Here is a 14,989-nt window from a genome sequence, read left to right on the forward strand (position 1 = left end):
TCTTTTATTTTACCGCGGCTAAAAATATACACGCTATTGCGCTGTGCAGTGGTGAAAAAATATCTCAACGACATCGACAATTTACACGAAGTTGAAATTGTCGCAAACTATTAGCATTCTTCGTTGATCCGGACCTTGACACGGTAGAAAGCTTCAATAACGCGAGGATATTTTCTGTGGCGTCCGATCGATTTGACCACAGCTTTTTGTTTCACGTCGAATTCCATACGTGTATTACATAAAATACTGCCGTCAAACGTTTTGTCAATGGTCATCTGGACACAAAATCAATTGCGTGCTGATTCCCTTCTTTACAATGTCGACAAGGCCTACATTGCCACCCGTTCCCTAACACACATTTGGTGAACCTTCCAGATTCTGGAAGACACGTGACCAGCGTGAAACTGGGTCTTTTCTCAATGACAATGGAGGCAGAGAAGCGACACCCTGGGAACGAGGTTGGTAGACTTGCCACAAGTCGACCTCACGATAATCCCAGGAGAAAATGTTTTACCGAGCGAATCGTGATTTTTCGGCTACGAGGTTGGCTGCTAGCGAGTCACGTAATTAAAAAAAGTGCGCACCTCTTTGCAACTTTTTATTTCATTCGAACGATACTGGGTGCACTGTCTTATATTGCATTAAGGCTTACAGTTTTCACAAAAGATCGCGACGCGGTTTCACTTTATAAAAACTAAAAAGACTTTCCTATTTCTTTTATTTACTTTGATCGCCTTTGTAATATTATGTCTCCCTTGTCTGCCTCCTTTGTCGAAAGGAGGCAGAGAAGAGAGACCCTTGGAACGAAGTTGAAGAGACAATTGCTTAAATTGTTCAAAAAAGCGCGAGGATCACTTCTCCCTCCGTCTGTAAACCGCCCTTCAAATATGTAGATTTATTAACTCTTCTAAACGAGATGAGTGCGCGTGGGATTATGAGTGCTTCATATTGGTTTAGTGAAACAAATAAATTACACAAGAAAATAAAAGAATCGCTTTTCGCCTCAAAAGCGCACGTGGCTGCCATTTTATTTTCTAGTACCAGTCCTCCAATATTGCAATTGACGTGACAAAAAATATATCGGCTTTTGAGGACAAACAACGGACGATTAGCGGCCTATTTGTTTTTTCTTGATATCTTGGTTGAATCAATATGATCTTGTCCTTCAATCTAGTTCTTCCATATCACCGTAGTCTTCTCGTTCTTTTACTGCAACTTTGTCCGTCTTAGCTGAAGATTTGCGTGTGTTGACACCTTCGAAGTCCTCACTTTCCTTTGAATTCTGAAGCTCGTAAGAAGTTAATGGTGACAGCACTCTGTCAATGTCCTTCCTACTGATGGCCAGACGACCAAGCAAAGCATCGAATTCTTTGGAATACGACTCCATTGCTTGTAAAAGCTTCGCATTCTTTCTTCCCAATCTAATTAAAAAATAATAATGGCAATCACCTCTTGCTAAACGATTTCAGGGCCACACTTTCAGCTATCACCCAGGCATTTTCCAGTTCAATTTTCCTTTTTCCTCAGGGCGCATACTGAACAGAACAAAAAAAAAAAAGGAAAGAAAACAAGAAGCTCTAACTTACCGCAAAAACGAGGTTCATAAGGTACAGTACTTGTTATTCTCTTGGAAATCAAAAAGCGTGGAAAACACACCATAAAGACAAGTGGGCAGGGCTCAATTGTTCTTTATTCAGTGGATACTGAAGTCACTATCCAGAGTATAAAATGTCCTTCACGTTAAACGTTAGCCTCGATTTTCCTACACACCTTTTAGGATGTGCTTAGAGTGTACATATTCACAGTTACGAGGGCAAATACTGAAATACTTCCAGTGATTGAAACTGACGGATAGTGACTTATCCACCGGATATACTTATCCGGTCTTTTCAACAACTAGTGCCTGCGCTACAGATGCGGCGCGCCTTCTATGTAACGGAGAGATAACAAAGGCTTCGCAGACGCATTTCCTTTACGTGTATACTTCGCTGTAAAACACTGATAAGTTACACACCGACACCTGCAAACAGCAACTCTTTACAAAAACTACACGTATTGGTCCTTTGAAAGTCCAACAACGTTTATGAACAAATGCTTTCCGTCAAGCCTATAGAGTTTTTCGTCCTTTTACGATAGGACTGGTGGAAACTACAGGAGGCAAGAGTCTCATCCTCGCAGATGTTACTACTAAGGCAGCACTTTCTCCTCACTTTTAGTGTTTATCCTGCTCGGGTTAAAAATAACGACCTCTTGCATGCATGAGATTTCTTCTCTACCAAATGTGGCGCATGCCAATCGATTTTCCCCAACAAATTTAATCAGGTTTAAGCGGCCGCAGATAGAGCAGTTTTCAATTGAGTGTCGTAAAACCAACATCCAAGTAATTACTTTGGCCAATCAAAAAGGTCGGAGACAATCCAGTAAACCAATCAAAACTCGAAGTAATTACAAGTAGACGACACAAAGCGCGGGAAAACTTGCACGCGCGAGCCACGATTGGTTTTGGTTTCACTTCTGATTGTTTGAAAAAATGACGCGAGAACTTTGAACCAATCGCTGAGTGAAGTAATTATAAACCAAAGTAATTCGCTAATTACTTTCGACACTCAATTGAAAACCGCTCTATACTGAATGTGAATGGTACGTACATAACAATCACGGCCAATGCGACGATTTTCCACTGCTGCGGCTTCAGGGTGACGTTTGTACTACAAAGACTGCAAGAACCAAATTAATTAGTTGGAGAAATACGCGGAAATACATGCAGTGAACAGTGACCGATATGCTATGCTCCTCTGGAATTTAACACCCTCAGAATTTTATATAAAGAAGACATCACTCAAAAACAAAGAAAGGACACTTTTCAGTGGATTTTGTTAAAAATATCTCTTGAAGAGGATACTAAAGAGTGTTTTCACTCACGTGATCAGTAACTTTAACATTATTTTTCCACCGAAACAAAGCAAAACGTTTGTACGATAATAGAGTTCAATTCCCGGAGGATCATTGCGTAAGCCAACATGGCCGCCGTTCTATTGTTTACGTACAACAACATGGCCGCCGTGACATCACGTGAAAACACTCTATAGAAGAACATCATTACCATTATTGCGTGATTTCAAGCCGAGGGCGACAAGGTACGAGTCTTCAAATTATGGGATTAGCAAGTATTGATCCACATGGTCAGAAAGTGCAAACCAAACTTTACAGTAGACCAAATATTATGCGAGAGACAGCCATTTAAAAACGTCAAAATTCACAAAGAAATGTATGGCCATCGCAGCACACGGATGACCAAACAATTCTTTGTAAATTTTCACGTATTTAAATGGCTGTATCTCAGTCAAAATTAGCCCGATTAACACCAAACTTGGGGATTTTGCAAATCTCAGTGTGCTCTTCCTGATTATGCGGATCAATAGACCACTTTCGATATATTAACATTCATCTTGATAGTGAGGTTTAGAGGACACAAACAAAAGAAATGAATAAACATGTTCATTCAGTATCCTTTGTTTGTGTCCTCTAGGCCTCGCTGCCAAGCTGAATTTTAATACATCGAAAGTGGTCTATCGTTGCTAATCCCAGAATTTACAGACTCGCACCTAGTCCCCTTCGGCTTGAAATCAGCAATGTATTCCCAACAACGCAAGTTCTTCACTCCAACTTTTATGATAATTATCAATAAAAAATAACATTTAATTTTCTTGAAGCGAAAATAAACATGTAAACAGGATCAAATTCGCCTTACAAGAACACCGGCAGAAATCAAGTCAAATTCGAACGTCGGTGTTGAAGAAACGAGAAAACAAGAGAACTCGAAAAAAGAGGAGTGAAGAACCGGGAACACGAGAAGAAGGAAAACGAAATGTTCTCACTACTGGGGACACTTCCGTTCATAGCTGTTTTCCTCTGAAGTGAAGGTGGTCAATCCAATCCAAGAGCCCTAACTTTTCTACAGAAGATAAAAAAGTAGAGAGTCACGTAATGCGCAGAATTTGCCGAGTGGCAACTCACCTGAATGTGTGAACCAGTTCGGTAACATCACGTGATATTTCACCCACTGTCAACTTGAGTTCACTTAACAAGTCTGGAAACCTGGGAAAGAATCCAAGACAGTCACTGCAACTGGACTCTAGCTAAAATGAAGCTACTGACAATTTCTGAGTTCGTAGGTTAAACCCTCATTATCCAAGGAAAACTTTTATCAACATTAACTTAAATGCAATCTGTTTTGTCATTTTTTGCCCATCCATGTGCGGAGTCCTTTGACTCTGACATTTCTTTCATGTTATTTTTTAGTTTTAAGCCGTTATAGTGCTACGTCACGTCATTCTGTGAGCACCCTGCATGTGTTGAACAAACGATTACCTAACTGAGTTGGCGTCATATGATATACATATAGCCACTTTTAATTTCAGTATCACACTTACGTTCGAAACAAGTGTTCCAAGACGATTCTTCGTCTGATGATGCTTTGTGATTTTGAGTCAATCGGTGGTAAAATACAGACTGAATTCTACAATAAAATAAAGACATCATAATAGAATCGACAATATTTAATAATAGTTATCTTATTGAAAAACAGCCTTTCATTAACACAGTCAATGAAACGAACCTCAATAAGCCGTCTCCTCTCCTTGATGACGATGTTATCTTCGGAAATTCTCGGGTTTGTTTCTTTCTCCGAATCTGAATCTGAATCACCTTCAGCAGTTGTCGCGGGCTGCAGAAAACGAGCAACCCTTACCGCGAAAGAATCTGTATCTGGAATATGTTAATTGGATGAAAAAAGAAGTCAGCCCTTGAGAATGCATGAAAATAAACGAGCGGTTAAAAATTGAGAGGAAAAAGAAATTTCACGATAACTTCGATTTTGTATTGCTAACACTAAGCGACCAAATGTTTAAGGCTTTATTTCAAAAAGACACCTGTTTATTTTAACTGGAAGTTTCCTGTTTGATGGTCCGCCATTACTAACTTTATGTTCTTGAGAGAGCTGGTTCGAGGAGAAAATGACGTCAAAGGCTCACTAGTTTAAATATGCAATGCGTGTGTACGCCGCAGAATTAATATGCAGCACGGGAGTGTTGGGCTTTCAGACTTTTAAACTCGCGTTTTGCATATAAAATAAGACGGATCCAGTAAGGTGTTAAGTAAACACACTTTCAGTCAATCAATCAACTTTATTTAAAACACGGTAAATGGCTCAGCAAGCTGATTTTCAGACATACCGTGTAAGAATTACAAGTATAAATGTTAAAACGACTGATAAATTAAGTATAGAGCTTCTTCACATGACGTCACGGCGGCCATGTTGTGTTCCAAAACAAAGAAATGGCGGCCATGATGGTCTGCCAAACTATTCGTCCGGGAATTGAACTCCATTTTTATGCAAATACCTTCTTTCGTTTCAGTAATCCAATATGGCTGCTGGTCACGTGAGTGAAAACGCTCTGTAACACTATAAATTATATAAGAATCGTATATCAATTCCTATAGACTCTTCTCAAACGTAACTAATCTGGTTTCTTTTTCAAGGAAATTTCAAAACAATCAGAATTTACTATAACATAATACGAAACAACTCAACATGTAAAAATGTGCGCTAGCAATGTAAAATGTGTCCTAGGAATCTAAGGAAAACCAGGCAGTGATTTCTTTGATCACAGGGGCTTGATATTAGGGAGACTTGATATTAGAGGACAAACACATACCATTGTCAGGAAAGCTGCATTGCGCTTTTGACTGCACAGAAACACCAAGAAACTCTAATGTTAACGGGGTACACCACTGTTGAAATACTTCTTTAACCGAATGAACTTTCATATCTTCACTGTGCATCACTTTTTCTATTTTTGAAGGGAATTGTCCTTTATCAGTTGGAGAAGATAGCGCCAGCGACGAAACTCTAGCTGTTGGAATGTCTTTGTGATCATGACGGCATCTTTCTGGTATTGTTGATTCAGAATGGGTTGTCCGTAAATTCGGGTTGTAGACCAAATCTCTGTATTCGTGAGCTGTATTTTGAGGGAAATTTTCTTCACTGTCATCTAAAAAATCTTTGCAAGTGTTATGCTCAGCTGATGAGGGGCAAAAACCTTCCGAATTAGCGCTGAAAGAAAACAATACATAAACCTACATGTACGCTCGCTGCAGCTTTTGGCCAACAAACTGGACCATTTAGAATCCAATTTTGGATGATCGCAAGCCAACATTTCCGAACGACGATTGCTTTCTGTTACAGTCGAGTGTTTTCTCTCAAATCAAACATTTGAACTTACATTTTCGAATTAGACGCAAAATTGCCACACAGATGCATACAAAAATGAGCATACAGAGCCGAGCACGGGTGCATTACCGATTGGCATATATAAGTCAAATAAAAGCACAACAAACTAAGGTGACATACAGTTTTCTGAAGAAAAAGATCAATATTTTGAAATCTGTGAAATTAAAGCAACAGGATGTCTCTTCTGAAGTGTTGGTCACTGCAATTGATGTAAAATGTAATTTTCCCGAACAAATAAATGCAAATCAGGGGAAAATGCTAAATAAAGTGACCAAGCACCTGGAGGGGGACTGGAAACCAGACATTTCAAAGGCCTTTTCCTCTAGCCGTACGATCCCACCTTAAAATTTCAGGATTTCCTTAGCGAGAAAAACTAATCATGTATAGAAATAAATAGTTAAATCTGTCAGACAGGTTTTTTGCAAATGACAAAAACGTCGATTTTCGTCCATTTTGATAATAACCGAAAAAACTGTCTGCTAGATCTTTTTTAAAAAAGGTTGACTGTTTCGTCTTCATTACAAATTCCCAAAATTTTAACCCTGGTCGTACGGCTAGGTTTTGAGAAAAAGGGCCTTTGAAATGTCTAGTTTCCAGTCGACCGTCCAGGAGCTTGGTCACTTTACTTAACATTTTCCCCTGATTTGCATTTATTTGTCAGGTACAATTACATTTTACATCAATTGCAGTGGCTAACACTTCAGAAAATAATTATCCTGTTGCTTTAATTTCACAGATTTCAAATTCTTTGATATTTCTTCGGAAAACTGTAGTAAGCCACGTTAACTGTTAGTTTTTAAGGATATGGGAAGCCGGAGTACAGGATTTCAAAAAAATCACATTAGAGAAGATAACCACAAAACTCAACAGACGGTTGCACGAGCCCGGTGGAAGGACAGCGTCTAAACGCCATGAACTTTATTCAAAATAGGTATCAAATACTTAGACTTAGTGAGACTCTTTGTGTTGAATGTCAAAATTGAGTGTGCATCTAATATACAGCTATTTTGAGAAAGGTTGTCCAAAAGAAGCCCAAGAACGCTCGCGACAATGCCGAAAGGTAGTATGGAACAGTATTACGGTATGTAGTACGAGAGATCTTTTGTTTGAGTCCACCAACGTGGCGGCAATGACGTCCCATGAAAACCACCTATCAGAAAGCTTAAGGAAACAACGGAAGGAATCCGGAAGTAAACATTGCTATGTCTAGGTTGACCCTTATTAGATGGTTTTCATGCGACGTCATCGCCGGCACGTTGGTGGACTCAAACAAAAGATCTCTCTTTAGCTTCTTTTGTTCGTCCACCAGCACTTGTACATTACACCTTTATAAAATGTCCCCTAAACTCTGCTTCACAAGTAAAGATAAACAACTGCATTTACCCCAACCTAAAACATAACGCTGACCCTATTAAACATTTACCTTATTGTTGGAAATCGGTTGCAAATGCTCAGACTTAACTTAACAGTTTGTGCAGGTTATCTCAATTAGGCGCGCATCAAATAAATAGATCACCTTCGATATATTAAAATTCAGTCCCAAACAAAAGGCATCATCTCAAGGCTCTGGGGAATAAACATATGTATGAGTTTATTCCCCACAGCCTTGAGATGATGCCTTTTGTTTAGGACCGAATTTTAATATATCGAAATTGGTCTATTATATTTCGAACATAAGTGGCCCTAAGACATGTTTCTTACAATCTCACTCACACGCTCCACTGCCGATCCTATGTTAAAACAGTCCTACCAACAATGGCATATGAAGCCGTGTCGGGTGCAGGGATAGCGTAGTGGTCCCACCAATGTGGCCCGGATTCGATTCCCAGACTCGGCGTCATATGTGGGCTGAGTTTGTTGGTTCTCTACGCTGCACCGAGAGGTTTTTCTCCGGGTACTCCGGTTTCCCCTCTCCTCAAAAACGAACATTTGACTTGATTTACGTACAGTGTCCCCTATTAGTGCTCCAGCGCTAGACCGACTTGACACTTAAATAAAGTTTCCTTCCTTTCGTTTCCGGGACACAACCGAGGGGAAGGAAAGTGCTATCACCACTGTGACAACCCCGCTCGTGTGAAAACGCATTTATTGCTTTCAGTTGGATCTTAATGAGTGATAAAACGTCATCAGTACCCTGGTTCCGACAAATCAAAAATTCATCTTTTTTTAAAAAAAGGTAAAAAACCCAGAACGTGCCCTGGTTAAAAGATTAAAAACATAGGCTTTCGGCTATCAATATATCGCCTTCGTTAAAGGCTATTTAACAATTATTTCATGAGCCCGCGTTGGATACGAGATGGTAAATAGACAACGAGGCGCCTAGCGTCGAGTTGGCTGTTACCACTCTCGTATCCAACAAGGCCGAATGGAATAATTGATTTATTAAATTCTCAACCTAAGGTTTTGCTAAATTTTATTAAAGTTTAAGAAACGACCGGATAGTGATGTGATTTCCGGGCGCCAAAAATTTAATGCTGAGCGGCATTTGCCGCACTCATTTCCATATAAGGTCAAACGCAGGTATAATTAAGAGCCAATCAGCGCCCGCGTTCAACGCTATCCACTGCTTTAGTATATACTAATGGCTGATAACCGAGATCCAGTGAACCAATGAGAAAGCTAGAATTGCATTATCCGAGGTTGAGAATTTAGTAAAGACGGATAGCCGAAAACTTATGTTTTTAATCTTTTAACCAGAGAACGTTCTGGGTTTTTCACCATTTTTAAATTACGTCTTATCCTGGTTACAGCTCTATTTTACTCGAACATTTATCTGGTAACACAAACGATATGATTATGTAATGCCATATATCAATAAGGTGATGTCTCCTGCGGAGACATGTATGGCGGATGTAATGGGTACGTTCCTTTATCGATATGCAGAGCGATTACCTTGAATCTACAGATAAATTAATTCCTCGGACGCAAATAAAATAATTCCACGCTCTTACCTACTGGAGCTGTCATCGTTTTCCAACAGAGAAAATGGCCTAAGACTGGGAAGAAAGAAAAGCGCACTCTTCAATGTCTTAAGCATGTGAAACCTCACAAATGACTCTTGAGGTTTGAGTCGTGACTTAAGGGCCATTCAAGAAAAAAAAAAGCAGGTTCGCGATTTGTTCGCATAAGATACCCGACCAAATTTACGCCTGCGCAATACTGGTTCCTAGCCCATACAATGAATGCACGAAAAAGTCGTGGTGCATCCATACGTGAGGCTTAAAACCTTCGGTACAATGGATTACGTTTATGTAAGCCGTTATAGAAAAAAAATTGCATTTGCACAGTTTGCTTCTTATCTATGCTGCAGCAGAAATAAATGGCCATATTTTTCGTCTCTTCTAAGCTTCACAACATTGAGGAAGGCTTCTTTTGAAAGTAAAATTTATTGTTTTTATTATCATCATCATCATCATCATCATCATTATCATTATCATTATCATTACCATTACCATTCATGATTACTGACATTAACCACACGGATTTTTATACATGTACATTAAATGTTCAAGCACCTTTCTCCAATGCGTGTCCACACAGGAGAATCGGAAACTTGTGATTCAAAATACTTGGAGGCCTTGAAACAGAAGCTACTACAAAAGCACTAAAAGACAAAATTCATACATCAGTGTCTCAAAAAGAACCCTTATTAATCACTTTTTGGTAAAAGTATCAGCTGTGGCCTTCAATCCTATATAGTGACCCTGAATCCACCACTCATCAAGCATCACTAGTTTAACTTCAACTTCCTCAAAAACAATGCAGCATCAACAATTTAATCATTTGCAACTATAGCAATTTTTATTTTATATGATATTTTGTAAAAATAAATGAAGAGCTCTCACAAGAGAAATCCTGGGAAAAATTTATCAGTTAAGGGAAAAAGGTATAACTGACCTTCCTCTCTGTTATGTCGTACACTTTATTTGTTCTCAGGGAGATTTTATACCTTTGAAGTGGTACCTATTGAAACAAAAAATGCACAAAAAATGGCACGTACTTGTAACAGATTAAAAAAAAAACTCGAAAAGATAATCATCATCACCAACTTATGCACAAGGAATAATAATTATCCTCGTAATTCAGATTGCTCTGGTACAGGCTTATTTCTGGATGTTTTCTTTTCCTGTATGTAAGACCGATCGGTTCAGAAACTCTTTTATTGTTATGTAAGTAATTATGTAAGCCAGCCATTTTAGATATTTTAGATTACATTTTTTAAGGCTTTAAATTTTTCTAAATAATATATTTTTTCTCATTCTGTAATTATATACGTAAATCAGTCTTCGGACTTCAATATGTTTTTATAATAAACAATTTATCTATCTATCTATCTATCTATCTATCTATCTATCTATCTATCTATCTATCTATCTATCTATCTATCTATCTAATAGTATCTATCTATCTATCTATCTATCTATCTATCTATCTTCATGTACCTTGCTCAGTTGGTTGTTGCAAATTGCATATCCACATTTCTTTGCAATCATTCTTTCCTCAACCACATCTGCATAGTGACTTGTGGTAATGAGATTTCCCTGAAAGAAAATCATAGTTATCATAGCTTTGGAAATCACACCCTCCATCTCCAAAATGCCTCTGATATGCTAAATAAGACTCTAATTAGATAATTCAATTTTGAGCACTTTTGACTGTCCAGCTATACAAATTTAGCACACAAATGGAGATGTAGTTTTCAAAGGCTCATAATTATGGCTCATAAGGATGCAAATTGCAGCACACTGAAGCCAGAATGGACATTTAATATCGGAGGCAGGAAGCATAATGAATTATTGCAAGAATAGTTGCCATCTACCAATTTTTATTATTGTCCTTGGCCTGATTTTAAGGATCAGCATCACAATTATGTTGGCCAACTTTCGTGGTTCCACTTACATGTAATTTACTCCTCACCAAGAGATTTTCTCCAGGGACTGGTTTTCTCAACGCATCAAAAACCATGTTTTGATTTGACAAGATGAATAAAAAGATAAGTTCAATTTCATTTGATTTTTCATCTCCCCAATACAACAATAACTCTGCTTTGTTCTCACTAGTATTACTTATTGAAATTTAAGGTTACTAACTTATAAAGATTAAAAATGTCCATATCAACACTGTGCAAATTTCTACATTATTGTTGGGGCTAGGCCAGAACCAAGGAACACTGTCATGGAAACATTCTTGCACACTGAACATGTCCCCTTGCAAAAAGTCTAAAGAAATGATTGCTGAAAAAACATAATTTGTGTTTTTAGCATGAAAAGAAAACTCTGACCTTATAATCAGTGCAAATCAGGTTTCCACATTAATTTTTCCTCACGTGCGTGCATAAGAAAGTCTGGTTGAGATGTTATCCTATCCAGAACAAGTTTTTCTACAATTTTATGAGCTCCTCTCTTCTGCTGCAGACCTGTGAGCGAATTGAGACGTTCCAGCTCTTTCAATCTGCAGGAGTATAAAAAATCTAGCAATATGTTATTGAAAATAATTTTAAAATCCCCTCACTATGCTTGAAAGGACCAAGCCCACCACCAACTGCATTGCCACTGTATAGTGCTTTTAACCATCTGAGCTAACAAGCCATCTGGGAACTCGAGTTAAGTGCAAATTCATTTTAATAATCATAAATAACATGAAAATAAATTATATTGGGTATGTGTGGAGATTGAGATGATTGGTATTTGAAGAGATCAAAGCAGTGAAAGAAACAAGGCACTTTAAAAAATACCATCGCAAAAAGAAGCCGAAAAAGTCCAGGTTTTGAATGTGATCAAGCCCCAAACCGACCAGATGACTTGATTTGTAGCTTAGAGATGGGTAAAACACATTGTGGCAAAAGCGAAATCACATGGTCCAAATTGGGTTTGAAATCTAGTTTTGGTCTGCGGCTCTTTCAATAAAACCTGTAACAGGACTGTTATGTTGTTATAACATGTACATGTGTGTGTAAGCAGTCCATGTTGTTTTTATTTTCATCAATAACTAGGCGAGACAATAATTAAAAGCAGCCGAGCCACAGAAATTTATCATTGTTTTTCCTTTGACTGAGGCCATCTACATGTACCTAAGACAATTTGCGTTTAAACGCAGTAGCTTACTAGCCCAATGTAGTAGGTGGTTTGTTCAAATTTTAGAAGCTTCTTTCCACCGGGGTTGTCCCTGCTATCAGAGATCTCTTTTCTTTTGCATTCACGGTGGGCTGATTGAGTACCGAAAGAGACCTCTGCCATGTGGTTTGAAGAACTCACTTTGAGTCTAGAACCCACTGTCCCAAAACCGCGTGGCCCATGATATGATTGGCTGACTGTGAATTGAGCCTCTGTGCCGCCATGCACTCCTTTATTGTGAGCCCACACAACATGAAGTTATCAACCTAAGGATTTGGTCACTAAGTAATCACCAGGGTATGCTCAACACAGTGCGTTTTAACCCATGGCCGAGTTTCTCATTTCCCATGACTCATCAGCCCAGTGAGCGCACGAACAGGAGAGAGACCTCTGCGAGCAGCGAACACTGGGGTTTGTCTTTCAAGTGAAAATAAGTTGAATAGAGCAAGTGAAGGGGAGTGTGCCGAGGAGAAGGAGCAAAGGAACTGGCTGCAATCAACCCCAAAGGATTTTCCGGAAACCTTCCATTTCAATCATTGCGTGACCAAGTAGACCGGTTTGATGTCAACTACCACACCAATCATAGCGTGCCTTGTGTAAACATTGGCAGGGATACATTACAATACAATACCAATACAATACTTAATTGACCATTTTCCCATAGGGGCTTTTCAGGGCCATCCAAACTGCAGTTAACAGAAACACACGAAACACGCACGAACAATGATCAACAACAGTGGTCGGTTAGAATCCCAACTGGCCGTAGGCAAACCAGTTTGACTATTTACAAGTGCAGCTGGGAAGTTGAACCGGGACTACTGGTGAACAACTTTCCAACAAATGGTCAGAGCAGGTCTTTGAACCCGGGATCTCCAGAATCTAAAGGCAAGTGCCCTAACCAAGTGGGCCCAATACTGCCAGTACAATTAATTTGGTAGGGGAAAAATTTACAAGATTAAACTGAGATTTCACTTGAGCAAAACAGAATGACAAATCATACATATTGGAACCACTCCTCATTAGGGCTTTTCAGGGCAATGAAACACAATCAAAACGAAAAGACAGTAACAGAACAACTACAACAACTGTGAAGAATCCTAACTGGCCGGAGGCAAACCGGCTTGGCTATCTAGAGTGCAGCTCCGAGAAGTTTGAACCGAACAACTATCAGAATCAATCAAGTAGTGTTCAGAAAGGGTCCCTTGAAAATGCGAGATCTCCGAAATCCTCAAGGCAAGAGCCCCAACCACATGGGCCGCACTGCCTCCACACCAATAGCAGAAGTTAGACATTTTCCCTGGTCAGCACCTTGACCAGTGCCATTCAATTGTCCAGTGCATCTTCTGCCAATGCGAACACTAGCTCGAACTTTGCTAATCGGATTCATCTTCCCATCTTGGCAGCTACCAACAAGGTTCCCTTGGGGTGTTGTGGGGAACTCCTAATCCTTCAGCTGCTTGTAACCAGGTCATCGATGATTCTTCTCAAAGGTGTAATTTACAGTGTACTAATCCAAAACAATTTTCCCTGGTCATCTTCTCCTTTACTTTTAGAAAAAGCTGAAATATGAAGCCTTTGTCCCAATCCCATGGGAATAACTGCAAAAATATCACCTCTATTTTATTAAGCCAAAAAGAAAAACGAGCTACACGAAACGATTTTTGGCTTCGCGCTGGTTGATGCCCGATTTTTTCAAACTTTTGTCGGCGTTCGCCAGCGCGAGATGAAAATCACAAGTTGTAAGCCACCCTTGAACTGGCAATTGTGACAGGTGAACAAATCGCAAGAAAAAAAATTCCCAGAGTTGTCAAAACTTTCGCAACATCACAGAGATACATGTAGTTGCTCGTGTAGCCAAGACCCTGCACATTTGGCCCCCGCCCTTCGCGACGGCGACTAAAGAGTATTTAGTCAATGAAAATAAAAGGAGGAATGTCTGTTTTAAGTGTTCCGCAGGTCTCTTGAAGTATGCATTTTGCGCGGCCTTCAATTTGCCAAAATTTTGTAGCCACCCTGGCACGCGGGAGGAGCGGCTGACAAAATCTGAAAAAAATCGGCATCACACGGCACGAGACAAAAATGCGCATTGTGTAGCCGCAGCTTTGGGCTGGCTTTACAATGTCTTTTCTTGCTCTTTTTTTAAGAACACAAGAAAATCCGTCCAGCTCCCGCGATCCCGCAAGGAAGTTTTCCAGATTGTTTGAAACCAGATCGTCCCCAATCTTTTCACTCTGTTTGGCATTTCTCTTTACAACTTTTGCGGAAAGGGAACAGACTGGACAAAACCAATTTTCTTGGACACTTAAATCAGCCAATCAGAAACTGATGTGTTTGCCCTTTTGCCTTAACAACGAAATCGGGATGTTATCGTAAAATCTTTGTCGGTGTTTGAATTGCAGGCAGGTTTCTTCTCGCTGGCCCTTCTCCTCGCACACCCTCTCCCTTCGCTTGCTTTTTTAAGCAGGTTTTCGCGTCGCTATTACATTCAAACGATCACTCGAAAGTCATTCCCTGGCGGAAAAGAAGAGTCTAAAACCGACTGAAACCGCCTGCGCGCTTACGCAGACTAGGTACCTTACTGGTT

The 14,989-nt window shown here is 39.5% G+C and overlaps 1 protein-coding gene across 3 annotated transcripts; it reads right to left on the bottom strand.

Moving 5' to 3' along the window:
* Nucleotides 1-399: 399 nt before the first annotated feature.
* On the bottom strand, nt 400-11,633 carry LOC137993248 (putative RNA polymerase II subunit B1 CTD phosphatase RPAP2). 3 transcript variants are annotated; one of them, XM_068838978.1, is made up of 11 exons: nt 11,620-11,633; nt 10,735-10,833; nt 10,190-10,255; nt 9,808-9,896; nt 9,244-9,288; nt 5,718-6,115; nt 4,619-4,761; nt 4,434-4,519; nt 4,018-4,098; nt 2,649-2,717; nt 400-1,421 (listed from the first exon to the last, which is right to left on the bottom strand). In XM_068838978.1, exons 1-11 carry the CDS (start codon nt 11,626-11,628, stop codon nt 1,166-1,168), a joined length of 1,341 nt encoding a protein of 446 aa, XP_068695079.1. In that variant the 5' UTR covers nt 11,629-11,633; the 3' UTR covers nt 400-1,165. The 3 variants fall into 3 exon arrangements, with proteins under 3 accessions (XP_068695079.1, XP_068695078.1, XP_068695080.1); XM_068838977.1 differs by having other exon boundaries at nt 403-1,421; nt 4,619-4,767; XM_068838979.1 differs by having other exon boundaries at nt 1,409-1,535; nt 4,619-4,767.
* Nucleotides 11,634-14,989: the final 3,356 nt, after the last annotated feature.

The sequence above is a fragment of the Montipora foliosa genome, chromosome 2 (assembly GCF_036669935.1).
Source record: "Montipora foliosa isolate CH-2021 chromosome 2, ASM3666993v2, whole genome shotgun sequence".
NCBI classification, from domain to species: domain Eukaryota; kingdom Metazoa; phylum Cnidaria; class Anthozoa; order Scleractinia; family Acroporidae; genus Montipora; species Montipora foliosa.

What these genes read in the sequence shown, in the direction of transcription:
- LOC137993248 (XM_068838977.1), bottom strand. An exon ending in TGGACACGCATTGGAGAAAG is followed by an intron (nt 9,289 to 9,807) that starts GTGCTTGAACAT and finishes CTTTCTTCCCAG; the next exon opens with TCTTAGGCCATTTTCTCTGT. An exon ending in AGAGGAGACGGCTTATTGAG is followed by an intron (nt 4,520 to 4,618) that starts GTTCGTTTCATT and finishes ATTTTATTGTAG; the next exon opens with AATTCAGTCTGTATTTTACC.